This window comes from Lycium barbarum, chromosome 10 (assembly GCF_019175385.1).
Source record: "Lycium barbarum isolate Lr01 chromosome 10, ASM1917538v2, whole genome shotgun sequence".
Lineage (NCBI taxonomy): Eukaryota > Viridiplantae > Streptophyta > Magnoliopsida > Solanales > Solanaceae > Lycium > Lycium barbarum.
Genome location: NC_083346.1, coordinates 8,327,065 through 8,354,125, shown reverse-complemented (window position 1 = coordinate 8,354,125; position 27,061 = coordinate 8,327,065). Strand labels below are relative to the sequence as shown.

Sequence of the window (27,061 nt, the reverse complement as noted above, 5' to 3'; positions counted from 1 at the left end):
GTTCCACCTGATGAGTTAGAGTCAGTTTCCAAGAAAATGAAGTTTGAACCTGAAGTTGCATCGTATTTGGCAATGGATCCAATGGTCTGTACCAGCATGGATGGTGATCCTGGCAGTGTTAGTGTAAAAGTGGAAGGTGCTGGATTGAGTTTGGCGGTTGAACAGGCAAATGGTGAATTTAGCATTGGTTCTGTTAAGCCGGAGACTCAATCTCATCTCAGTGGTGGAAGCCTGGGTAATGATATGTCAGAGGAGAAGGGAGGTGGCGTGGATAAGACTTCGATGGAAAAGATGGGTAATCTAGAAAATCTTCCTGACAATTGTGAGCTGGTGAACTTGGTTAAATTGGCTAGGCACTCTTGGCTCAAGAATTGTGAATTTCTTCAGGATTGTGCTATTCGTTTCTTGTGTGTCTTATCATTGGATCGGTATGGTCTCCTCTCTTTGGTTTGATATCTTTGAGTTTAGCTTTGTTCTCAATCCCCCATCCAAAAGAAATAAAAATGAAAGAGAGAAAAATAATCCAGAAGAAAAAGAAAAGGAAGACAGCATTTAATTAATCTACAGACATTGAGAAATGTTTTGGAATACCAAACAGGAACAAAAGCTGCCTAACGATTACACTATTGTACTCTTTCTGGTAGACTGCTCTTGGTTCAATTTTCTGAGGCTTATAGCAATGTGCTTTCCCTTTTCAATTTTTTGTATTCTCCCCTTTTCTGCCTTTTCCAAGATATTTCTTTAGCTGTCTGTATCTCAACTTTATTTTATTACTGGTTGCCCTGCCTGATTCCATAATTCCTGATGTGAAGGTTTTTTTTCTCTTTAGGTTACTGACCCCCCATTTCACTTCTTTTGCCGTTGACTGTTAAGGAATGGAACTTTGTTGTATTACTGCTTGCCTTTCATCTGTTGATTCCATAGTTTTCGATATGAATGGTTATTTTTCTGTAGGTTACTGATATACCCCACCCATCCTCCACTTTTTTGCTTTTTCTGTCATTGACAGTTTTGGAGACTATGTATCGGATCAAGTTGTGGCTCCTGTTCGTGAGACTTGCGCACAAGCTTTAGGCGCTGTGCTTAAGTACATGCATCCTACTCTAGTTCACGAGACACTGAATATCTTGTTACAGATGCAGGTAAATATGACCCGAGCGCAGCCTTTTGTGGTATGGCTTTTAAGATTTTTAACTTCCATCACAAGTTGATACTCTCCTTTCCCTCTAGCTAGTAGTCTCCAGTTGAGATGGATTAGTATGGTTGCTGTACTTCTTACAATTCACTTTCATTTGAACGAATTAATGAGCATTGTAAATCCTTACCATATCTTGCATTACTTCCTTTGCTTCGTTTATCCAATTCACTGTGTCTTGGAATGCTAGTAAGTGTTTGATTTAGGTAAAAAGATAGTTTCTCCTATTGTATTAACTTCTAACTGGAAATCTCAATTATTCCTTCTGCCATGTCTGATAGTGCAAGTAAAGCAATAGCATCTGCAAAACTTAACGTCATGGTCTCTTCTGTCAAATAGTGTAAAGATAGAACTGCGTGAAGAGAGTGGGCTAATATAAAAATTTCGGTCTTCTTTTGCACAGTGACGACCTCTCTCTTTTCTATTCCTCAACCAAAAAGCTTCAGCCCAACATGTGGGCCCATCTAGTATTAGACAACACGCAATTTGATCTTCGTTGATCATGCTAAGTTTGCTATAGACCTTAACTTTTAGAGGTTAATCGTATGTACCTCCCTTGAGGTTTGCCTAATTAAAGGTGTTGTGGAGTCAATAGTTCAACGGCATAGAGAGGAATTTTGAGTCTTTGCTGCCACTTGCCACCCACACAAGTATTTTTTTTTGATGTACTTGGTTCTGGAAAGAAATCTGGCTTGCTTGAGGGTGTGCTAAAAGACCTCAGTTAATATAAGTCTCTTCTCTATTAACCAGTTTAAGACTTTTTTTGATCAAGAAAGTGTATTTTCATTCATAAAAATGGCCATATACAAGGGGTATACCAAAAAGGTAAAGGATCTACAAAAATACATGATTCTCTACAAACTCCACCCAGTCATCTATACAATAAGGGACTTTCTGAGTGCACCAAAAGAAAATAATGGAACGGAGACTACTCAACTGAGAAAAGCTCGACTCTACCCCTTTCAAACGTTCTCCTATTTCTATCTCCCCAAACAACCCGCATTAGCGCAAGAGGGACAATGTTCCAAGCCCTTCGGCTTCTCCTTCTTCTTCCGCTCTTCCAACTGAACATCAACCAGTTTAAGACTTTAAAAGTTTAATATCATCCGAAGTTTCATATTTTAAGTTCAACAATGGTATTCAATTTGGGACAGGCACGTTGTTGATTTGTGTCCCTTTCAGAATAGGTTTTGACAACTGTTTTAATTAGCTGTTCTGGGATTTTCAGCGTAGACCGGAATGGGAGATTCGTCATGGGAGTCTTTTGGGGATCAAGTATCTAGTTGCCGTGCGGCAGGTAAACCTTATTTTATTGGATGGTTTGCGTAGCTGGATTTTTCTGCTGGATTCTTGCCTTAAATAATCTAATCTGATTGTTATATGCAATTTGATTTTAAACTATTTGTGTAGTGAAGTTGTTCGTGCTCGAGTTTTGAGTCATTGGAATTTCTTTTCTTGAACTGTCACCTAGTAACATTGTTAGCTTACGAACAGAAAAACAAGGCTAGTGGGAAAATCTTGTGTTTGAGTGAGTAGACGAACAAAAGGTTGAAGTTGGGTTGTTGGTTGCTACTTGTAGCTGTAGTTAGTCTTATCTTGGTCGATGAAATAACTAGGAATAGGATGATTATGAAATTATTTCTTCCTATTAATTTTCTTCTGATCTTTTTTAACAGGAATTATGATTTGTCTAAAGAAGATGTATAATGCTATTTTTTACGTCCTTTAAGAGAATCAGAAAATGAACTAACTCAATCTCCAGCATGTTACTTTTGTCTTCTATTTATTGGATCTAAAGTTGCTTTGGTGATGTGGACTGCATGGTATTTTCCCTGGATTGATAATACAGGGTCTTTCAGAAACAACCTCTCTACCTCCCAAGGTAGGGGTAAGGTCTGCGTACAATCTACCCTCCCCAGACCCCACTTGTGGGATTACACTAGGTATGTTGTTGTTGTTGTTGTTGTTGTTGTTTTCCTTAGAATACAATCAAGGGTTGAAGAAGTATTACTTGTTAGCTGGTTTTAGTCCTGCAGAGTTGGCAGTGTGGTCTCATATGTTATCCACAGAAGTTTCCAGTTCAACTCCTTTTGTTTACTCATTTTAGTATTCTTGTTGCATGTACATTCTACCGACTATGCTGTTTTTGTTCCTAATTTGATTCTCCCATGAGAACAGGAGATGCTTACTGAGTTGCTTGGCTGTGTTCTCCCGGCATGTAAAGCTGGGCTCGAAGATCCTGATGATGATGTGAGAGCTGTTGCAGCAGATGCATTATTACCCACTGCAGCGTCTGTTGTTGCTTTAAACGGTCAGCTGTTGCATTCTATAGTCATGTTGCTTTGGGATATTTTGCTTGACTTGGATGATCTAAGTCCATCTACGAGCAGGTAATTTTTATTTTTTCACAAGGTCCCTTCAACTTTGAGTTACAAACTTGCTCAACTTGGTGAATTTTATTCCTCACGTGCAATTGTTTCTTCTCTGCAAGCTTTTAGCCTTCAATATCTCATATCAGTCGTTCACTTTATTGTTTGGTCAAGATATTATTCCAACTATGTAAAAAAGGAAGAAGAAGATAACTTGTATTTAATTGGTCGTAGGCAATAACAGGAGTGCTCCTAACACCTAGTTTGATGATGGCCTTTTTGTTTGGGTCATTCATTCCCCTCAAATTCCAACTGATGATTTTAGAATCCTTCAACACATTTCTTTTTCCCCTCCCATTTGCCCCGACCTGTGTCTCATATCCCTGCTGTCCGCTTCCTTATTTCTCCTCCCCCTTCCTTAATGATTGTGGTTAATGATGAGCTGCCTTGTGTGGCAGGATCTTTAGGCAGTAGAGTTTCTCAGCCTTTCCCACTATCTCATTTGTTCATAAATTTGAATTTCCAGATCACCCCCAAAAGTTTATCTTGATCTTCTCTGTGCCTTTGATAATGCAGTGTGATGAATCTGTTGGCAGAGATCTACTCTCAGGAGCAAATGATTCCCAAAGCTTTTGGGGAGAAAAAAATTTTTGATCTCAATGAAATTGATCGACAAGATGACCTTGGGGAAGGGATATGGTCTTCAGAAAATCCTTATATGCTATCAACATTGGCGCCAAGATTATGGCCTTTCATGAGACATAGTATCACTTCAGTCCGTTATTCAGCTATCCGGACTTTGGTAATCTTCCCTGTTTGATCCTTTTTTTATTTGCTATTAAAATATTGGACTGTTATTAGTTGTATACATCGCCGTAGGAAGGTCTTATCTGTTTGTATTTTGATAGATTTGTTTTTGCATAAATTGGTTTTATATAGTGCAAGTGCGCCCGAGTATAGAAGATATATAGCTGATATTTAAATTTTCTTTTACAGGAGCGATTGCTTGAAGCCGAATATAAGAGGAGCATTGCTGAGTCATCTAGCTCTTTCTGGCCTCCATTTATTTTGGGTGATACACTCAGGATTGTTTTCCAGAATTTGCTGCTTGAATCAAATGAGGAGATCGTGCAGTGCTCAGGCAGGGTTTGGAGGATCCTTCTCCAGGTTTGTTATGTATACCTGTTCGTCCCAAGTAAACCCAAGATCAGCATTTCACTTTTCACAGTGCTATATTGTATTGCGTCAACACAAAAATTCTGTAAATGAATATGATTGTGCATTATTGTCTTAATTGATATCTGATATTTGAATCAGAGATGTTCTAGCAGATTGTACCATGAAAAGAATCCTTATAATTTTTCTTATTATATCATGAAAATAATAGGAGCATTCTCTAAGATGACATGTCTGGAGGTGATTGGGATTTGGGATACAGAGGGATACTATCCTATGTTGGTAGAACAGATTTTTCTAAGATGACATATCTGGAGGTGATTATAAGTCTGGTATTCAGCTATTTAGTTAGTTGCTAGAGATTCTGGTAGGTTGTATTTAGTTGGATGGAAGAATTGAGGTGGCTGGATATTTAATTTCCTTATCTAGAAAGTGGAGTCATTCATTTGATGGTTTTAATCCGATTTCATCTGAAAATGAATTCCTGTCTCTACAAAGTTTCTGACCCTCTTCCCTTATATTCTCTTGGTGTAAACAGAAAATCCCTAGTTGTATAGCTGATTGGGTGGAGCTTGTAGAGAATCATATCTTTTTGTAGATTCTTTACCTTTTTGGTATATCCCCTGTATATGGCCAGTTTGGCCATGTTTATGAATGACAATTAAAAAAAATTTCTGACCCTCTTCTCTATCTATTAAGTATGAATTTTCTCTGTAGAGCCTGCTTATTTGTTTCCTTTTGTGTCATTTGAGATATAATTTGATGTGAATTCTGTATTCAGATTCAAAGCGCTCATCCGTTGGGCTTTGATGTACTAAAGAGGAAAAACAGTAGTTTGGAATCGTCCCTCTAGTTAATTGTTACTCCTTTCAGTGAAATTTCACATCTCTCTTTCACTTTTTCGCCATGTTATTTAGGAAGCATCAACTTATCCAGGGAAAGAATATGCTAGCTTCATATAATTGGCTAAAAGATTAAGTAGGGCTACAATGTTATTATTTAATGTAGGCTAAATAGGGATCTGAAGTACACCTTTGGTGTATTTTCTTTGTTGATAATAGATATATATGTTAACTGTTAAAAAAAAAAAAAAGGCATCAGAAGACAGGATTGCTGCTTCTGAATCATTAACCTTGAGCAAGTCATTTTATTGTTAGCTGAGAAAATTGGTCTTAGTTATTGATCTTCTTATATTTGAGATATCTATTTCAATTGCTGTTAGTGCCCCGGTGGAAGACTTGGAATCTGCTTCAAAGGCATATTTTTCTTCCTGGTTGGAGTTAGCAACTACTCCATATGGTTCATCATTGGATACTGCAAAAATGTTTTGGCCTGTAGCTCTTCCTCGCAAAAGCCACTTCAAAGCAGCTGCAAAGATGCGAGCTGTGAAATCGGAAAACAATTCCCTTAAAAGCATATGCTCAGATTCAGGTGAAGGCACTACTGTGGTGGAGAAAAGTGGAGAGGTTTCCACCATCAGTGGAAAGATTGTGGTTGGTGCTGATGTCGACATGTCGGTCACGTATACACGCGTTGTTACTGCTACAGTCTTGGGCGTTTTAGCTTCTAGGTTGCGTGAAGGTTCTTTGCAATTTTTTATTGACCCCTTATGGAAGGCGCTTACCTCTCTATCTGGAGTTCAACGTGAGGTAGATAATCTTAAACAAGTGTTCAGCATTGGTCTTCATATTTTGCCTTTATATCTCCCCTTCTATATGCCAAATTTAAACTGGAGTTTTGATGGTGAATCAGGTAGCTTCAATGGTGCTTATTTCTTGGTTTAAAGAACTGAAAACCAGGAACATTTTGGATATGGATGGGGTCGTTGCTGGCATCTCTAGTAATTTTAGGAGCTGGTTGTTGGATTTATTAGGCTGCACTAATCCTGCTTTTCCTACAAAAGATTCTCTTCTTCCTTACATTGAACTCTCAAGAACATATGATAAAATGCGCAATGAAGCTCGTCAACTGTACCTTGTGACCGAGTCATCTGACATGTTTAAAGATTTGTTATCATCCACCCCGGTTGACCTGGATAATCTCAGTGCGGATGATGCAATGAATTTTGCATCTAAACTTCAATTTTCAAGTATTAATACTGGGGGGGGGGGGGGGGGGGGGGGAAGAATCTGCTGAGCAGAACAGTCTGGACGAACTAGAAACATTCAAACAGAGGCTTTCGACCACTTCTGGGTATTTGAAATGCGTCCAGGTATGTTTTTGGGTTGATTCTTTAAACATGGTATCTGATTAACCGGTTAAGTGTATTAGCTTTAGTCTTCTGCTGATTTATCATATCATTTTTTCTAACTTCCAAGTCTTTTCCTTTGACAACTTGCAGAATAATTTGCATGTTACTGTCTCTTCTTTACTGGCTGCTGCTGTTGTCTGGATGAATGAGCTTCCCGTGAAACTGAATCCAATTATTTTACCTTTGATGGCTTCTATTAAGAGAGAACAGGTAAGTGGATAATGTTTGAAATTTCCTGAACAGAGAGCACTTGCTATTTGTATGTTCATAATTGTTCATTTTTGAAGGAGGAGATATTACAAAGTAAGGCGGCTGAGGCTCTTGCAGAGCTTATCTATCGTTGTATGGGACGGAAGCCTGGACCAAATGATAAGTTAATTAAGAACCTCTGTAGTTTGACATGCATGGATCCTTGTGAGACACCTCAAACCGGAATTTTGAATTCTATAGAAATAATTGAAGAGCAAGATCTTCTATCCTCAGGAAGTAGCAGTAATAGACACAAATCAAAAGTTCATATGCTCTCCCCTGGTGAAGATCGTTCAAAGGTTGAGGGCTTCATCAGTAGACGTGGATCTGAACTTGCCTTGAAGTTCTTATGTGAAAAATTGGGTGGATCCTTGTTTGAAAAGCTACCTAAGCTGTGGGACTGCCTAGTGGAAGTTCTTAAGCCTTGTAATCTTGGAGGCATGACTGCAGAAGATGAAAGGCTTATTACTCAAGCTATTGAGTTGGTTAAGGATCCTCAGAACTTGATTAACAATATCCAGGTCAGTCCCAATGGTCGTAATTCTTCGATTCTTGCACTTTTTGATAATTACATGTTTATTGCAAATGCAACCAAAAAGGGAATAAATACGGTATGTAAGAAGTATGCACAAAAGTAGGCTAAAATGGCTTCCCATGAATTTTTTTTTTCATCCATTTGGGTGGATGGATGGATGGATGTCTGATCTGATGTTCTGGGGGCTATGCAAAAGATGCAGAAGTTTTGTCCCTATTCTCCAATGGTGCGCAAGTGCCAATGGAGCTACCTCCCATGCTCTATTTCTTTTATTTGCTATCATTGAAGATCATTTGCAAGCAAGAGGGGATACTTGTACTGTCTTATACTTTTATTGCTAAACAGCGATTGGACCAGAGAATGCGATTGTAGTAGGAAATGATTCTTTTTGTGAAGCTACCCTTTATTCTGATCTCAGTCCTCTGTACCTTCTGTTAGGTAACTATGCCATGCTGAGTCCTCTTCTTTTTGTAAAAAAATATCAACAACTCTTTGTTGATGTTAATTACCTGTAGAAAGCAGATTTTTTTTATAGGTTATATCAAAATCTCTAATTTTTTCTGGGATTTTCTCTTTCCTAGAGATTATTATGGGTATAACTCACAATTATTTCTTGGGCGGTAGGACTTTGTTACAAATATTGGGCTTCAATAACGAAAGTAAGAAAATGTTGTTTGGTTGGGATTTATAGGAGCTTTTTAGTTTCTTTGTGGTGATTCTTAGCTGTATTATCATTTCCACTTTATTAACTCCTGAAGGATATTTATTTTAGTAAGCAAAAAAACCTCATGTCGGAGGAATAGAAAGGAGGAGAACCAACAATCAAGCTCAAATGTTGGAAGTGAAGGAGGAGATGGAGCTCTCTTATCTTTAAAATGCTCTTATATACCCGCTGATCCTTGAAGGCCCAACACTTCCTCATTATGTTTGTCCTGCTTACTATCTAAATTCTTCTCCGTCCAAAAAAGAAGAACGAAAATTCTTCTCCGTCCAAAATCCTATATATGTTTTCTAGTACTTCTCATGTAGCTTATGAATTTATCCGTTTTTTAAAACTTAAAATTGATAGTTGTTTGAATCTAGAGAAACATTGCTTATTTCATTTGTGAAGATTGAATCATGTCATCTCTTTTGCGATGGAGTGAGTGCAAGTTGCTCGTACAGGTAACAGTAGCAGAGGTGTAACTACTCTGCCATTAAGGTCGAGCAGTTTGATCACATGCTTACAGAAGCCAATTTACAAGTGTTGTTGCTTAACTGACATTGGCTTGGGGTTTTTTGCTGGAAAGAAAACAAAAGGCGAATGAATAATGCACCTAAGACATTATATATTTGTTACCTTTGGGAAGCAACAACTGCAAGTTTTAGCAAGAGTCAATTCATCAGAAATGTACTCTCTCTGACCCAATTTATATGGTACTGTTTGATTGGGCTCGGAGTTTAAGAAAGAAAGAAAGACTTCTGAACTTGTGGTCTAAAACAAGCCATAAATATTTGCATGGCTATTATCACATCTCATTTAGGTAAAATGGGAAGTTTAGAGTTAAATTGTTTCTAGATATGGAAAAATGACATTCTTTCTGGGACAAACTAAAAAGGAAAGTGTGCCAACATAAAATGGGACAGAGGGAAGAGTATATGATAATTAGCATTTGCCATAACCTAGCTTGTTATTGTTTCATATGTTATTCATGAAGACATGATTAGTTTCAGTACTCTATTTCAGTTGGATGCTTTCTTTCTTTCCTTGACTTAAGCATTGTCTCTGTCTTCTTACTCTTTTTCCTTCGAGTGACAGGTAGTCCGTTCTATTGCACCACTGCTGGATGAGACATTAAGACCGAAACTCCTCACTCTCCTTCCATGCATTTTCAGATGTGTTCGTCATTCACATATAGCTGTGAGATTAGCTGCATCTAGATGTATTACAACCTTGGCCAAGTCAATGGCATTGGATGTGATGGGTTCAGTTATTGAGAATGTTGTGCCTATGTTAGGTGACGTTACATCTGTACATTCTAAACAAGGAGCTGGCATGCTTGTCAGTTTGCTTGTCCAGGGACTTGGTATCGAGCTGGTTCCATATGCTCCCCTTTTGGTAGTTCCCCTTCTGAGGTGTATGAGTGATTCAGATCATTCTGTCAGACAGAGTGTGACACATAGTTTTGCCACCCTTGTGCCTCTACTTCCATTAGCACGTGGTGTTTCTCCTCCTGTTGGTCTCAGTGAACACCTATCAAGAAGTCAAGAAGATGTTAAATTTTTGGAGCAGCTAATTGACAACTCTCATATTGACGATTGCATGCTCTCAACTGAACTAAAGGTGACATTGAGAAGGTACTACTTAGCCACTGATTGTCTCTCAAGTGTCTGCAATGTGATATTATGATGAGCTGATTTTCTTAAAAACTAAAATCTCGGTCTCCCGCTTCCGAGATCGATATGTTCCTCTTTCTCCTACCTTCTTTTTCCTTGTTTTGGTTTCTCTTTATCCATATAACTAGGGTTGGTGGAACCAAAATCGCCATCTATCATCAGGCTTTAAGATTCATTTTCTTGTTGTGAGATGATTAGCATTGGAATGTGCCAGAAGAAATAGTTGAAAGTATATCATGCGCATGAATGTGGGCAACATGCACTATGGGGAAGGGGGGAGGGTGGCAAGAGTCTGTCTTAGGATATCTATCAATAAGGTATGCTTTCTGTGTTTGAGATGCTGCAATTACATGAACAGTATGCCATGAATAACACAAGCACCTACCTTGCTTTAAATGGTCTCTGTGCCTGCTTTTATATTCACTACACCGTTGAAGCCAAGACAAGATAATTCATGCTACGTGAATTGCCCTCTGGATAGAGCTTATTGGAGATTGTGTCACGAGCTTACCATACACATGCTACGTGAATTACCCTCTGGATAGAGCTTATTGGAGATTGTGTTGCGAGCTTACCATACTCGAATTTTTTTGTACACCAATGGCTGAAGACATACTATTCTAAGTGACCAGCTGCACGTTTGTAGCCCGAAGCATAAACTCCATGCTTAACGATAACGAAGAAAATTGAAAAGATATAATGGACAGCATATTGCGCTTAAACATCTACATACTACAAGTACTTTTATTCATATTGTCCATAGTCCATCTGTTTCTAAACTGCCACACAACTTAATCACATAGTTGCAGAAAAACATAAATATGTCCTGCAAGATGTGTTCTTTTGAGGAACATGATAGGTCATTTCTAGTCACTGCTGCTGCTATATCTGCGTGGAAACTAGGGAAGAGATGCAAAAAACACAAAGTTTAACATTGCTGATCTGTCTTGTTTGGTTTGCCTAATAAATAAAGAGGAAGAAAATTGCTTTTCTTGGGCCCTGTTGGTGAATGTAGAAATAAAAATGACGACTTCCTCCTTTTCTCTCAAATCCAAGCGAAGGAGAATTTCTATTAAGCTCAATTTCTCTTTATTTGCATTAGTCTCCTTGTGGGACATCCATTTAACCTTGGTGCCTTATTTGAAACGCATAGAGTATTCCTTAAGCCAAGCCCCAAAGAAAGAGGGAAAGAATGGAACTTCAATTTGCGCTTGAGAACGTTTTAGTAGTTGTTTTTTGGTCTAAGATTCTCTCTTATGCTTTCAGGTACCAACAAGAAGGTATAAACTGGTTGGCATTTTTGAAGCGCTTTAGTCTTCATGGGATATTATGTGATGACATGGGCCTTGGTAAAACCCTTCAAGCATCAGCAATTGTGGCATCTGATGTAGCAGAGCACATTGCTCTAAATAGTTCCCCGGAACTACCTCCATCCTTGATAATATGCCCGTCAACCCTTGTTGGCCACTGGGTTTATGAAATAGAGAAGTTTATTGACGGTTCTTTGCTTACCACCCTCCAGTATGTTGGTTCTGCACAAGAACGCATTTCTCTACGGTCTCAGTTTAAGCAGCATAATGTTATTGTGACATCATATGATGTCATCCGCAAAGATGTTGATTATCTTAGACAGCTGTTTTGGAACTATTGCATTCTAGATGAGGGACATATCATAAAGAATTCTAAGTCGAAAATAACAGTTGCTGTTAAACAATTGAAGGCACAACACCGCCTCATTCTGAGTGGAACACCAATACAGGTGTGTTAGTAGTTCAACCACAATTGAATATTTACAACAGCTCATTGGGTGCTTAACAATGAATCTGACTTACATTGCAGAATAACGTGTTGGATCTGTGGTCACTCTTTGACTTCCTTATGCCAGGGTTTCTTGGAACTGAAAGACAAGTGAGTTACACCATTTAAGTTTTCTTGCCAGTTTAGTCAGTTGGTAAATTGCACTTTTTGTGTAGTTCATATGTTGTTCAATGTGTCTAATAATTAAATGCTCTTGTTCGATTTGTGCCTCCTAAAAGTTGGATTTAGGTGAGAGGTATGCACAGGGAAACTGTCATACTACTTTCCATCTCTTCTAGTCATGAATTAACCTGCCCTCTTCTTCCCTTCAACTATCTCGATTTTACTTACATAACAAATTGAATTGAGATTAACTGGCATCGAATTCTTTAGTCCTTTAGGATCCTTTACTTATAAGGGTCTGCGTTATGCAGGGTGAGAGCTCCGTTCATTCTGACTGCACGTGTCTCGTCAAGCTCTTTAGACACTTCTAGAAGCTTGATTATGTCTGTTTGAAAAATTCATTAGTAGATAGCAACATAAAATCCTAGGAGTGCAAATGGTAGACATGGAAGCAAACAACAATTATTATAATATGATGTTTCTAACTAGGACAGGGGTTTAATTTGGGGTAGCAGTTGGCTCTTTGCGAATGAATCCAATTATTCTTATTAAAACGAGTTTCTTTACATTTTTTTTTAAAAGTAAAAATTTGCAAATGGTAGACATGGAAGCAAACAACAATTATTATAATATGCGATGTTTCTAACCAGGACATGGGTTTAATTTGGGGTAGCAGTTGGCTCTTTGCGAATGAATCCAATTATTCTTAGTAAAACGAGTTTCTTTACAATTTTTTTTTTAAAAAAATAAAAAAATAAAAAGGCCATAACAGAACCAATAAAAAGAAGATTGCAAGTAGGGTATTCCCTGGAAACTGTTATTCATGGTTGTCATATGAAGCATTGTAATCTTTCCCATTTGGTACTGTAAGTGGGATTTTCCTATCATTTTGATTATGGGCATCATACGTTTCTTTCAGCATTTATTGTGGATGCTTTAGTGAAACTTTATTGTTCAGTTACAAATTTCTTATCGATCCAAAGTTGTTACGACACTTCATTTATTTGTTAACTTAACAGTTTCATGCCTCCTACGGGAAACCACTACTAGCTGCCAGAGATCCCAAATGTTCAGCCAAGGATGCTGAAGCAGGTGTGCTTGCTATGGAAGCATTGCACAAGCAGGTGGGTTCTTTCTACTTGCATATGGCCTTCTCAGTTCTTTTTACTTCTCATCTAGACTCAAACTGAAAGGTTTTCCTTGACAGGTGATGCCTTTTCTCCTTCGCCGGACTAAAGATGAAGTCTTATCTGATTTGCCAGAGAAAATTATTCAGGATAGATACTGTGACCTGAGTCCTGTTCAGCTAAAACTCTATGAACAATTTTCTGGTTCACATGTAAGACAAGAAATTTCCAGCATGGTGAAGCACAATGAATCAGATGCAAGTCAAAAAAACGATTTGCCAAAAGCATCTTCTCATGTATTCCAGGTAAGTTGAGAATAGTTGTGATTATCTCTTTTGTGGTTGTTGTCTAATATCTCTGTTGTTTCAGGCACTTCAATACTTGCTTAAACTTTGTAGTCACCCTTTGCTCGTGTTTGGGGAGAGTGTTTCAGAATCCCTCTCATCTATTGTGTCAGATCTCTTCTCTCCTGGTGCTGACATTGTTTCAGAACTCCATCAACTCCACCACTCTCCCAAATTAGTCGCCTTGCAGGAGATCCTTTCGGAGTGTGGAATTGGTGTTGATTCAGGTTCTGAAGGCCCTATTGGTGTAGGACAGCACAGAGTCCTGATATTTGCACAGCATAAGGTAATGCCTTGAACTTTTCAAGTTACTTTGTGATTGATTCTGTTCCTGTATTGGCCTGGAATTTAACCCGAACCTTGCAGGCCTTGTTGGATATCATTGAGAGAGACTTGTTTCAAAATCATATGAGAAAGTAAGAATTGTTCTTTCTTGTTTTTTTAATTTTCGTAACTTCCTTTTGAAGTAAATTGAACCTGCCTATATTTCCATTTCCAATTAATATCTGTGACCTTTATTTTCAGAGGTTGAGGCATCTTGTAATGTATTTCTTGGGTTATCATGTGGACGGCCTCTTGGTTGTCATGATTAGGTTTTTGGATATTAGGGGCTTGTATGTTGTGAACCATCTATGTTGCAATTATGTTTACATAAACAGATTGGTTATATATTGACTAAACTTTTTTCTTTTGAGAAAGCAAGATTAGTTCATTCTGTAGTTTTTTGAGTTACTCGGACTTGGGTGCCGGTGTCCGATACGGGTGCAGATCTAGAGGTCGGATCCTTCATGATCTAAATTTTAAGATTCGGGGATATGGATCCAGGTATGGATACGGGTACGGGGATTCGGCTAAAAATAGAATTATAAAACCTAAATTATGAGATATTATGTGGAAAACATGAGGAGAAAATATTGATCAAAAGGAGAATACCGGAAGGAGATAAAAGGAAAAGGAGTGACAAAGAAATATCAATATACAAGGTATTCCATTTTCTTCAAGTCCATCTCAGCTTTTGTTTGGATTATAAAAATCATTGAATCTGTCCGGAATTTCTCCGTTGATTTTGGTCAAAGTACCCAAAAGCGGTTGACCAGATCGGGTACGGATCCCACACCCACAGCCCACCCATACCCATGTCGTCTTGACATGGGTGCGGCACCGAAAGTGAAGAGTCCGAGTAACTTAGGTTTTTTCGCATTTCACCTTGTAGAACTGGTATTCAGTTGGATATTAGTACATTAATCTATTCTTACATAAATTTTGGAACTTATACCTCTAGTTGTTCTCTAAATTTTAGAACACAGAATATGAAATTAGAAGCCACATAATATTTTGCAGTATTTTGAGTCAACAAGTTGTATATGTTCTCAACTGTTTTCTAGCCCAGAATTTTAGGATAAACAATTTTGGATGGGAGGACTAGCATGTAGTAGCATTTCATGTACTTCCAGTCTGCATATTTCTCTTTTGAAAGATTTTACCACTACCTGCTTTGATATTGCTTTATCCTGAGCCGAGGGTCTATCGGAAACAGCCTCTTTACCTCCCAAGGTCGGGGCAAGGTCTGCGTACACTCTACCCCCCAGATCCCGCTTGTGGGATTTCGATGTTTTTGTTGCAAGGATTTCACCATTCCAAATATTTCTCTTTTTGAAGGTAGATAATGTTTTTCCTGAGATAGGTGATAGGTGAAGCCGACGACGAGAATTTTGAATAGTCAGAAAAGAGTAGTAGTACTTTCATAATAGTCTTGTCCACAAGCAAAACAATCAACTTACCGCTTTTGATGTCCCACGATTCTGCTAGTTTAGGAACAAAAGAGCCTGAACATAACCCGAGCTTTTAAAAAATTTACTAGACAGCGTATGCCCATGCGCCAAACACTTTGGATTATAGTGTAGCTATGCGTATGTAGTTGTGTTTGGATAGTGATAATATATACTCCCTCTATTTCAATTTATGTGAAACTATTTCCTTATTAGTCCGTGCCAAAAAGAATGACTTCTTTCTAAATTTGGAAACAATTTACTTTTATGCAATGATTTATAGCCACACAAAATATATGTGACTTATTTAACACCACAAGTTTAAAAGTCTTCTCTACTTTCTTAAATTGCGTGCCCAATCAAATGAGTTCACATAAATTGAAACGGAGGGAGTATATTTTATATTGCTAATAAACATACATAAGTTGGCACTGTTTTTATGCATATATATATATATATATATATGTTCAGAATACGATTAATATAACATTGTAGTTTGTGCTCCGTATCCAAAACTTTATTATATTAGTGTTTGCTACGAATACAAAGTTGGCAAAAATTTATTAATACTGTGAGGACCCACAGCTGGGCGCTAACCATACTGTGAACCCCTGGGTACAGCTGGGCGCTAACCATACTGACCCCATGAACATGCGTACATACATACATACATGACATGACATACTGAGGTATTGTATGAGCAAGAATCACAGACAGTTCGCACACGCTGCAGCGCTTCGAACCCGTGACCTCTCCCCTTTTGTTCTCCCGAAGGAGACGACTCTTACCAATTGAGCTGCAGTTAGCGCCCAGCTGTGGGTCCTCACAAAAAAGGCGACTTGTGTTTGAGGATCCGCAGGTGTAACCCATGCATGCTGCGGGTTGCCCTCCATGACTTGCTCATGTACACTGCATTATTGTAGGCAGGAAATCACACCAGTTCGCTGCGTGCTGCAGCACTTCGAACCCGTGACCTCAAGCTCTTTGTCCCCCGAATGAGCGCCTCTTACCAATTGAGCTTTTTATTGATATACAGGACGACACATCTGCTCAGTAGGACAACATTCGTATCAGCTTATTGGTGAGCCCCATCTCATTCGGAGTTTAGTTAACTTTTGTTTTATGATTAATTATGCATCTAAAGGTATGCTGGGGGCCTTGTCCCAGTAAGTATGTTTTTCAGTCAGACTCATGATAGAGGTTTCATAGACTAGACAAGTCAGTTATGCTATGTCAGACATTCGGAGTCGTATAGCCATTTTTGGCTCATTCATGTTATTTCCGCACTCATGTTTAAACAAGTATTTTATTAAGCATTATGACTTACCACGTTTTATAAAGGCTCATTATGCATTCACGTTATATTTCCGCTCATGTATGCCTCATGATAGTTCAGCAGGCCATGTGGTTCACTCGGTCACATGCAGTCAGGCACCGAGTGCCGTGTTACGTCCAGGCCATGGTTCGGGGCGTGACAAAGCTTGGTATCAGAGCCTAGGTTCAAGTGTCTTAGGGAGTCTATGAAACTGTGTCCAGTGGGGTCACTTTTATATGTGTGTGCGCGCCACACATATAAACAGTTGACCACCAAGACATTCAGGATTGTCTCATTTCTTTCTACTCTAAATCGTGCCATGAAGCTTAGAGCAATAAGAAACTTATCTTCCTCTCGAATTACGTAAGTTTCGAATGCGCAGGAGATGAACAGAAAATTCAAGGTCCAAGTAAGGATGTTTACCCATAGGGGGTACAATTGTGCAGTACTTACTGGTAACGAATGAGACTTCAAGTGCTATTGAAAGTGGAATACAATGTAAGTTGCCCGAGAAGGGGTGTAGTGGAATGAATGGTATGTTGAATGATAATGATGTTCTTGAGAAAGGTAAAGCATGGAGGATCTCAAGGGAGTGGTGGTAGACAGTTTTCTACTGGAAGTCATCAGGACCCACTCCATCTGCAGTTAAAGATTGAAAGGGAAAATAAACAGGAAAGTGTAGCAGGTACAGTTTGAGTTGGACATATGAGGTAAGTTCATCATTTCTATACTGTTGTCAAAATTGGGAGCCCTGTGTGGCTACGATATGATATGATATATGTATATATGTTGGCCTTGTGAGGCATTGTTGGTATTTCCTGCGTGCAGGTTTTGGGATAGTAAGAAATACAGAGGAAACTCTGCCAAAATTTTCCTAGAAATAGAAGGAGAATAAGATATAAGTTCGTAATATATCTGGGAAAGCCATGTCAACAGTAATGATAAGATTTGACTAAGTTACGAGTACGGCTGACCTTGAGAAATATAATTTGATTTCCTATTCAGATGAACACCTTGAGTGGGTGGCAGTTCGGATACATCCGAATGTGTGTTAGAAACCAAGGGCTTAAGTTAAGTTCAGAGTAGAGTGATTAGTGGAAGAAGAAATCAGCTAAGCCGTAAAAGAGCAAACTACAGAAGAATAGCCTTTCAGAGTTGTCAAAAAGGGGTTGTCCTAATATTTACAATGTGAGCAGAGTTAAGTCGTTAAGATGGAGTATGCCAGTTACGAATACAGTAGCAACCTGTTCATGTAAGTAAATTTAGTTTTTCCCCATGAGGAATTGCTCAGATATGAGTCAAAAAAAAATCGTCAGTGTTGTAGAGTACAAAGAAATTACAGAAGATAAGGAATGTTAATTGCAATCCCATCAGAAGGGAAGAATTTATAAGTATAAGATGTTAGCCTTGGTCTAAGGGGGAGATGCATACATCGCTAGTAAGTCCAGCGAGATAATTGAAGACCTGAATGGTTAGTATGAGACATGAAGAACCTCAGTTCAGTTAAGTTGGCATAATGAGATAGTATCCATAAGGAATATGCCTCATCTTAGAGGAAACCCGAAGTGAGTAGAATGGTCGTCGAACGAATCGTGTCAAGATCAATTACTATCGATTAGGCGATCACAGAAAAGCTATGAGATCATGTCCAGTTATGTGTCATAACGGTAGTGCCATTGCACAAGACTCTAATCTCTAAGGTGCTTGTAAAAGACTTAGCGTACAACTGTACTATGAGTATTTTAGGAAGTATCTCAAAAAAAAAAAAAAAAAATCAAGTATGGGAAGTACAGCTCAGGATTTAGGAAGACAAGAGAACTAAGGTGAAAGAATTTCACTACTTCTCCAAGCTAGGAATTTGACTTTCAGACTCCGAAGTGGGTGGAGTTATTGCCCAGAACATGGCATTCCTGCTTAGTCATTGAAGTTAAAGAGAAGCAGTTTGGTGATTCCTACTTGTTGCAGATGAAAGAGGGGATTCACAAATAGAAAGCCTTAGCTTTTGAACAGGAGGGAGATAATGGTACCTTGAGATATCGAGGCAGATTATGCGTTCCAGATGTTGATGGGCTTAGAGAGCGAATCATGTTAGAAGCTCACAACTCCAGGTATTCCATTTACCCAGGTTCCACTAAGGTGTATCATGATATCAAGGAGATTTACTGGTGGAACGATATGAAGAGGGATGTGGCAGATTTTGTAGCTAAGTGCCTGAATTGTCAGCAGGTGAAAGTCGAACACCAGAGGCCTGGTGGCTTGGCTCAGAATGTTGGGATTCCTGTCTGGAAATGAGAAATGATCAATATGGGCTTTGTATCAGGTTCACCTCGTTCAGCTAGGAGGTATGATTTAATTTCGGTGATTGTGGACAGACTTACGAAGTCAGCGCACTTCTTGCCAGTTAAGACCACAGATTGAACAAGAAGATTATGCCAAGTCATATGTTAATGAAATTTTCGGATTGTATGGGACCCTAGTGTCCATTATTTCAGATTTTAGTGCTCAGTTCACAGCGAACTTCTGAAAATCCTTTCAGAAAGGATTTGGGTACGGAGGTGAACCTTAGCACAACCTTTCATCCTCAGACAAATGGTCAGACAGATACGCTATTCAGATCTCATGTTATGATATTCATGTTAGTTCAATACTCAGATATTTATGTCAGCTTAGTACTCAGGTATCAATCCAGTACTCACGTATTCATGCCAGCTCAGTATTCAGCTAATCCAGTATTCAGTTAGCTCAGTATTCAGTCAGCCAGTCTTCAGTCAGTTCAATAGACATTCAATTTAGTATCTCAACAGTTTAATACTCATGTATTCATTTAGTTCAGTAACCATGTGTCCTTGATTTCAATGGTAATTGGGATGATCACCTGTCTCTCATTGAGTTTTCATATAATAATAATTATCAAGCTAGTATTGGGATGGCTCCATTTGAAGCTCTGTATGGGCGAAGGTGCAGATCACCAATTGGTTGGTTAGAAATTGGTGAAGCAGAGTTGCTAGGACCAGGTTTGGTTTATCAAGCTATGGAGAAAGTCAAGTTGATACAGAAGCGTTTGAAAATGACGCAGAATTTCCAGAAATTTTACACAAATGTGAGACAGAAGAGATTTATGATGGAGCACCAAGATTTTGAGGTATGTAAGTTTTCTTTTCATGCTTTTGGTCGTGTGTGGCCAATGTATAGTGCTATTGTGATGTCGCCCTGTGAGGCAATGATATTATGGGCTGTTGTGACAGGTTGGTAGTGCCATATTACAGGGGAAACTCTGGCGAAATTTTTGTAGAATCCCGAATGTTATCATTTGAGGACATATGTTCCAACAGAGGCGGAGAATGTTACACCTAGGAAATTTCTCCGTTAGCATACCGCGAATAGACCGACAAAGGGTATGACGTATACGACATGTTGATGAGTAAGGAGTAATATTTAATGATTCTAAATGAGATTTCAAAGACATTTGAGGTAGGAGACGAAAGTTGTTAAGGAAAGAAAGGTATATGTTGTGTGTCGGGCAAGGATTACGAGTATCGACATAATGATGGCTTAATGACATCTTGGAGAAGAGTTATAATGTCCCTTATGTATTCCTGCCTCACGTTTCACGTTCGATTTCATGTATTCGCTATTCATGTCTCATGTTTGGGCACTAATGTTTTCATGAAACTATGTCATGTCAGTTTTCATGCCCCATGTCATGCTATGTCTCATGTTCCACGCTCATGTCAGCTATCCAGTGCCCATGTTCATGTCTCAGTATCCACGTTTCCATGTAACCATGTCATGTTAGTTCAGTCTCCATGTTTCATGTCATGTTTCCTTCACATTCATGTAATCAAGCCATGTCTAGCCATATTCTTAACCATGACCCATCATTCGAGGACGAATGATCCCAAGGGGGAGATATTGTAACACCCCGCATTTTGGGACTGAGTTTAAGCTCATATCATTAGAGTTCTAGTGGAAACATGTAAGGTTTGAACGTTTTGCGAAAATGGTTGATAGGCCTATTTCGGGCAGCGATAACTCCTTGATCGGTTTGGAATTTTGGAAGGTACTATCAATGAAGTTGTAGTATGTAGAAATAACTTTCTAACGATATAAGGATCAAGCCAATCAGAGATCGGAGCAAGGAGATATGATCGTCTCAATATGGCTAATAGTAAGGCACTTGAAATCCTATAGAATCGGCTAAGTTTTTGATACGTCTGTCTTCCAGTCAAATTGCATGAAAACCCGTTGGGAATTTGAGAAAACTTCCTTGATGAAAGTTGTAGCCCTTTGAAATATCTTTCCAACGGTATCTTACAGGGGTCAAATGGACATCTGTGCAAAGGGTTATGCCCATTTTACTTAAGCCTGTTCGCTGGAAATTCTGCCAGCGTAACGGTGACGTTACGGGCCGTATTTCGTGTTACGGTCCGTAACAGTGGACCGTAACGTCCCGAAAATTTCCAGAACCTCACTGGAAATTTTCACCAAGGTACGGTACCAAGTTACGGTCCGTACCTCGTGTTACGGGACCGTAACAGTGACCGTATCTTGGTCCGTATATACGTTTCGGGTCACCTGACTTCGGGAGGCCATAACCCTATCATAACTTGGGAATTTGGGAAAACGCAAAGAACGAAAGTTGTAGATAATTGAAAAACCTATCCAACCATAGGTTGTGGGTTCACAGGAGACGTCGGGATAAGGAGATATGGACGTTTTAAGACAGCAAGGTCTCAACCCGTTTTCAAGTTGGGTCAACCCATTTTCCCCTTGGTATATAAAGAAAATATTACCCTAACAGCCCAGTTTTCCTCCAAAACTTAGAATTTAGAGAGAGGAAGTGAGAGAGAAGGGAAACTAGAGAGAGAAAGTAGAGAATCAACCAAGTTTAAGGCCCCGAATCCCAAAGCTCGTGAAGGAAAAAGTGTAGTACAAGTCGTTGTCGTCATTTTAAGCCCAAGATCGGACTTGGGGGTGTTGATTTCGTGATTACTACTCTTGAAAGGTAATATTTCTACTCCCTAATCCTTTATGGTTTTGAATTGATGAATTCTTGGGAGAATAATAATTGGGTTGTTGAAGAGAATTATATGAACTATGCTAGGATTGTTGGATTGTTGATGTGGGATTGTTGGATTCATATGTGTGATGAAGAATGATGTTAATTACACCTAATTGAGATTGTAGATTTGGCTAGAAGTAAAAGAATGGGGATTTGGTGAAGAAAGCACCATTAATGAGGGTCATAGAGCTTCATGCCCACTAAGTGTTTGATAAAATGCTTAGATGAACAAAACATGGATATTGTTGCTAATATAGAATCCCTATGACTTGTATTGCTATAGATTGAAGTTGAAGGGATTGAAGAACATTGTGATACGCTCAAAAGCGGGAAGTTAAGGTATGTAGAACTTCCATCCACATGTGGGAATCTCTACGTTCTTCCCCATGATCCGTTTCGTAAAAATCTATGAAGTTCAAATCCTAGGGAATTAAATCCAACATATTGGTAGCCCGTAATTATGTATGTATGTACACGAATTTCGTATCTATGTTCGTTATTGTATTCCTAATCTTCCATTATTGATATTAGGAATCCCAACTTAATCCATGAATCATGAATTCCTCCTCATGTGTTCTCATTACGTTCATATGAAACTTTATGATTTTATCTAGCAAGTTACAAGCATGTTTTCAAGTCAATTATATATATGATTTCGAAATATTCTTATTACTCATGAATCAAGAACATGTTTGCAAGATTATGACAAGTTATCTTATGAAACTATTTTACAAGATTATTTCATGAAACCATGTTTACAAAATTATTGCATGAAACCATGTTTACAAGTTATTTCGTGAAATCATGATTACAAGACAAGTACAAGTTAATTCACGAAACCATGTTACAAGTTATTTCGTGGAATCATGATTACAAGTTAATTCACGAAAATCATGGGCTTCTTAGCCAATTATATTATGTTCATGTTTTTGGGAGTTGCACGAATTACCGAGAAGGCTCAGATAGCCTAAAACTATGTAGCCACCATAGGACAAGGATCGCTCCGCCCAGTTAGGACGATACCTTAATTTCACACTGAATGGTTCCATCAGGTACGTTATTACCTTATACCCTGGCAAGGTATAGGGGCTCTGCTGGTCCGGCGAGGTACCAGACTCCACGTATCCACGTGGTGATATCATGTTGTCGGTTTATGAAATGCTCTCCCCACTTATCATGTTTTACTCATGTTATATATATATATGTACTCATGCTCATGCTCATGCTCATGTTTATGTCCAAGTTTTCAGTTTCAGTTCTTATCATGTTATTCCATGTCCCATGTTGTTTCTTCCGGTTGCTTTACATACCAGTACATTCAATGTGCTGACGTCCCCTTTTTATTGCCCGGGGGCCTGCATTTCACGATGCAGGTATTGATATACAGGACGACACATCTGCTCAGTAGGACAACATTCGTATCAGCTTATTGGTGAGCCCCATCTCATTCGGAGTTTAGTTAACTTTTGTTTTATGATTAATTATGCATCTAAAGGTATGCTGGGGGCCTTGTCCCAGTAAGTATGTTTTTCAGTCAGACTCATGATAGAGGTTTCATAGACTAGACAAGTCAGTTATGCTATGTCAGACATTCGGAGTCGTATAGCCATTTTTGGCTCATTCATGTTATTTCCGCACTCATGTTTAAACAAGTATTTTATTAAGTATTATGACTTACCACGTTTTATAAAGGCTCATTATGCATTCACGTTATATTTCCACTCATGTATGTCTCATGATAGTTCAGCAGGCCATGTGGTTCGCTCGGTCACATGCAGTCAGGCACCGAGTGTCGTGTTACGTCCAGGCCATGGTTCGGGGCGTGACAAATACTTTTTAAAAGAGAAGACTTGTTTAAAAGGAAACTATTTTCCTCTCTTTGAGATAAAACAATAGCAATATTTAAGCATTAGTTGATACTTTGAATTTTAATTCGATTAATTTAAAGGTGTAAAATATTCTATTGTTAATGTATGTAGATTGGACCTAAACAATACTTATTATTTTTTATCAAATTTTGATTTGGATAATTCTAATTCAAATTATTAAATTAATCTGAAATTCTAATTTAAATTATTAAATTAATCTTACATGTTTAAAACGAAACAAAGTAGAAATTTGATTTTCTATTTAAACGAAGAACTACTATTTTTTAATTTTTGGTAAATATTCTTAGTCTTTTGCACGGTTTTGTAAGGAAACGTCAATTAGAATTATAATTTGACTAATTTACCTTATTAATTATTTGATCTCCATTTAATATTATTTTTTCTTTTGTGACATTAATCTCTTTTCACATTTATTAGAGTAAGAATAAAAATGAAAAAGTAATTAAATTCTATCTTGTTTTAAAATATAAATATTTTAAGTATATTTATTTTAGTAAACGTAACAAATAAATGACATGGCGGAATAGCAAATACTACAGTTAAATATCTAGATTAGATCTCAGGCTAATATAAGAAATGAAAGGAAATTGTATGATTTGGCTACTTAACCTTTTGAAGAAAAGCAATAATATGGAGTCCATGTTTTTTGCTGTACAATAATTTCATTTGCTCCCACTAATGGGTTGATACGCATGTGACAATGAATCCACCATTATTGACTTAATGGGGATACTTTGGGAATTACATGAATATTGTTTGATTTTTAATATGGGGTGCACATTTTTTTTTTTTGACATTGCTTTTTTTTTAATATGGGGTCCACTTTTTTGTTTTTTTAATATTGCTTGGTATTTTTAGTGTGGGGCCCATGCTTCTAGTAGTAAAATGTATTTTTGAAATGACAATTCAATCTTTATTCTTGGTTACCCAATGTTGGGCCCCGTGTTATATTGTAGGGGAGAAAGGTGTTAGAATATCCTACATCCGATAGCAATTCCAAGCTATCGACTTTCACAATTATTAGTTTTGCTAGCGCTCCTGCGAAAGCCTTGGAACCACGAAAACAGATGGTAGAGGATCAGGGATGCACCTATTTTAACTGAAGGCTGTCTTGAAGTATTTGAGTCGGTTCCTTTTGGTTTGACATTCAGTAGCTAAAGAGATTTTACCCCTTTGTTGAGCAGTGTTACTTACTTGAGGCTGGATGGATCGGTTGAACCAGAAAAGCGCTTTGACATTGTGAAAGCCTTCAATTCGGATCCTACTATAGACGCTTTACTGCTTACTACACATGGTATGATTTTACATTTTGACATGGTTTCTGTAGAGTGGAAGACTTTGTGCTCATTTACGATTACTTCTTGCAGTTGGTGGGCTTGGTTTGAACCTGACATCAGCTGATACCCTTGTGTTCATGGAGCATGACTGGAATCCAATGCGAGATCACCAGGTATAGAGAATTAGCCCTTTCTTTGCAGTTTTTCCCCCCTTTTCTGAATATGGTCCCGAACCATAGGCTGCATAATTCTTTGGATCATTTTAGGCTTTTTAAAGATAAACTGTACTGATAATGTTTAGGTTTTAGTTTCCTTTTTTCGGTTTGGGGGGTGGGGGGAACTTTGCATGGTGGGTGGGGGTTGGAGAATTCTCTCTCTCCCTCTCTCTCCAACTAATTTTGAATCTTTTGTTGGGGTTATGCGTTTCTTGCCTCTTCCTTGACTTTGTTTTGCCGCTTCAGTGGTCATCAACCCTGGATGATTGAAAGTAGGGAGAGAGTTTGTTCAGGTTCTTATTTTAGTTGTTCAGCTTCTTAGTAGGCAAGACTAAGTCTGCAATAAAGTATGGGAGGTTATTTGCTATCCATCCATATCCCCACTTGGTACCTGATGCTGGTGGGAGGTGGCAATCCCGCGGAATTAGTTGAGGTGCGCGCAAGCCGCCCCGGACACCACGGTTATCTCAACAAAAAGAAAAGAAGAACGACTTATGGAGCATACACAATAATTTGGTAAATGTACACCCAATTCAATCACAACATTGAGAACAAGATTAATAGAATAAGTAATAAATTTAAAAGAACCCAAGGGTGTGGCCTAGAGGCCATTGAAGTGGGTTGAGAATCATGAGGTATCGGGTTCAAATTCCAACCAAGGCAAAAACAGTTAGCCAGTGCATGTACTGGTGAGAGATAGCAGATACGCCGTGGAATTAGTCGAGGTGCACACAAGCTGGCCCAGACACTACGGTTATAAATAACATAAAAATCAAAAAGAACACCTGTTAAATTTTTCGAACAAATGAGCACTATAAGATGTTTCATTTGTAGTTTCTGTAGAATTGGTCTTAATTGATGCTGATAAGTTTTGGTGTTACTTTTGAGAATTTAGTACCTAAATATTAAGACAATGTGGATATATTTGCCAAATTTATGGTTATCTTGGGTATTTTGATTTACTTCTTGCAGATAATACATATCTGTGTTGGGTTGTTGGATGTGGAGTTGATATATTGCAAGTAATTGATGTTCTTCTGCTGTGTTTATTTTTGTCCAGCATTCTTGTTGAATCTTCTCATGTCCTGCTTGCTCAAGATGATATGGAAAGGTGCATAACTTCTTTATATCCTTTTGTAGGCTATGGATCGAGCTCACAGGTTGGGCCAGCGAAAAGTTGTAAATGTTCACCGTCTCATCATGCGAGGAACCTTGGAAGAAAAAGTAATGAGTCTCCAAAGGTTCAAAGTGTCAGTTGCCAATGCAGTGATCAATGCAGACAATGCAAGTTTGAAAACGATGAATACAGATCAGTTACTTGATCTATTTACTTCGGCAGAAAGCAAAAAGGTGATTTAACTCTCAGCTTTGAATCTATAGTCTTTCTCTTGATTTCTTTAGAGTTTGAGATGCATGCATGCTATTTAACTTACAAATGCTGATATTCTCAGGGAGCCGGTAGATCCAAAAGAACTGATGAAAATTCTGATGTGGACTCAATCTTGCCACGTAATGGGAAGGGATTGAAAGCCATTCTCGGAGGATTGGAGGAGCTTTGGGATCAGTCACAATACACGGAGGAGTATAACCTGGGCCAGTTCTTAGCAAAGCTTAATGGTTAATTATCTAAGCTTCTCTGTGTGCCTTCTGCATACCTTGCATTGGAGTATGCTGATCAAGGTAGGGATGAGATCTAGCTACGCGTTCCATGTACAAAGTGTACATTCTTTGAGTCAGCCCACAATTTTGATGATTAGAGGTAGTTCCGTTTTTCCTCTTTTATTTTGTTTTCGTCTTCTTTTTCTCGTGATAATTCTAGACAGGCAATTACATTTTTGGACTCCATTAACATAGAATAGTTTATAGCGGAGCCCAGTTGTGGGATGGCACAGATGATGCCTCTGTTAGGAAAGCTGACATTGTAAATCATGGATGATGTAAATACATTCAGCTTTTCTATATTAATGCAAATCGAAATGAATATTGGTTTCA

At 38.4% G+C, this 27,061-nt stretch overlaps 1 protein-coding gene across 1 annotated transcript; it reads left to right on the top strand.

Moving 5' to 3' along the window:
• LOC132612683 (TATA-binding protein-associated factor BTAF1-like) lies at nt 1-27,061 on the top strand. Its single transcript, XM_060326794.1, has 22 exons — nt 1-428; nt 1,010-1,142; nt 2,424-2,492; nt 3,374-3,585; nt 4,141-4,366; nt 4,561-4,731; nt 5,898-6,389; nt 6,493-6,829; nt 6,867-6,952; nt 7,082-7,201; nt 7,279-7,761; nt 9,574-10,112; nt 11,418-11,910; nt 11,991-12,059; nt 13,091-13,195; nt 13,279-13,503; nt 13,568-13,828; nt 13,909-13,958; nt 24,762-24,871; nt 24,945-25,027; nt 26,210-26,419; nt 26,521-27,061. The coding sequence occupies exons 1-22, from the start codon at nt 37-39 to the stop codon at nt 26,689-26,691; spliced, it is 5,037 nt and encodes a 1,678-aa protein (XP_060182777.1). The 5' UTR covers nt 1-36; the 3' UTR covers nt 26,692-27,061.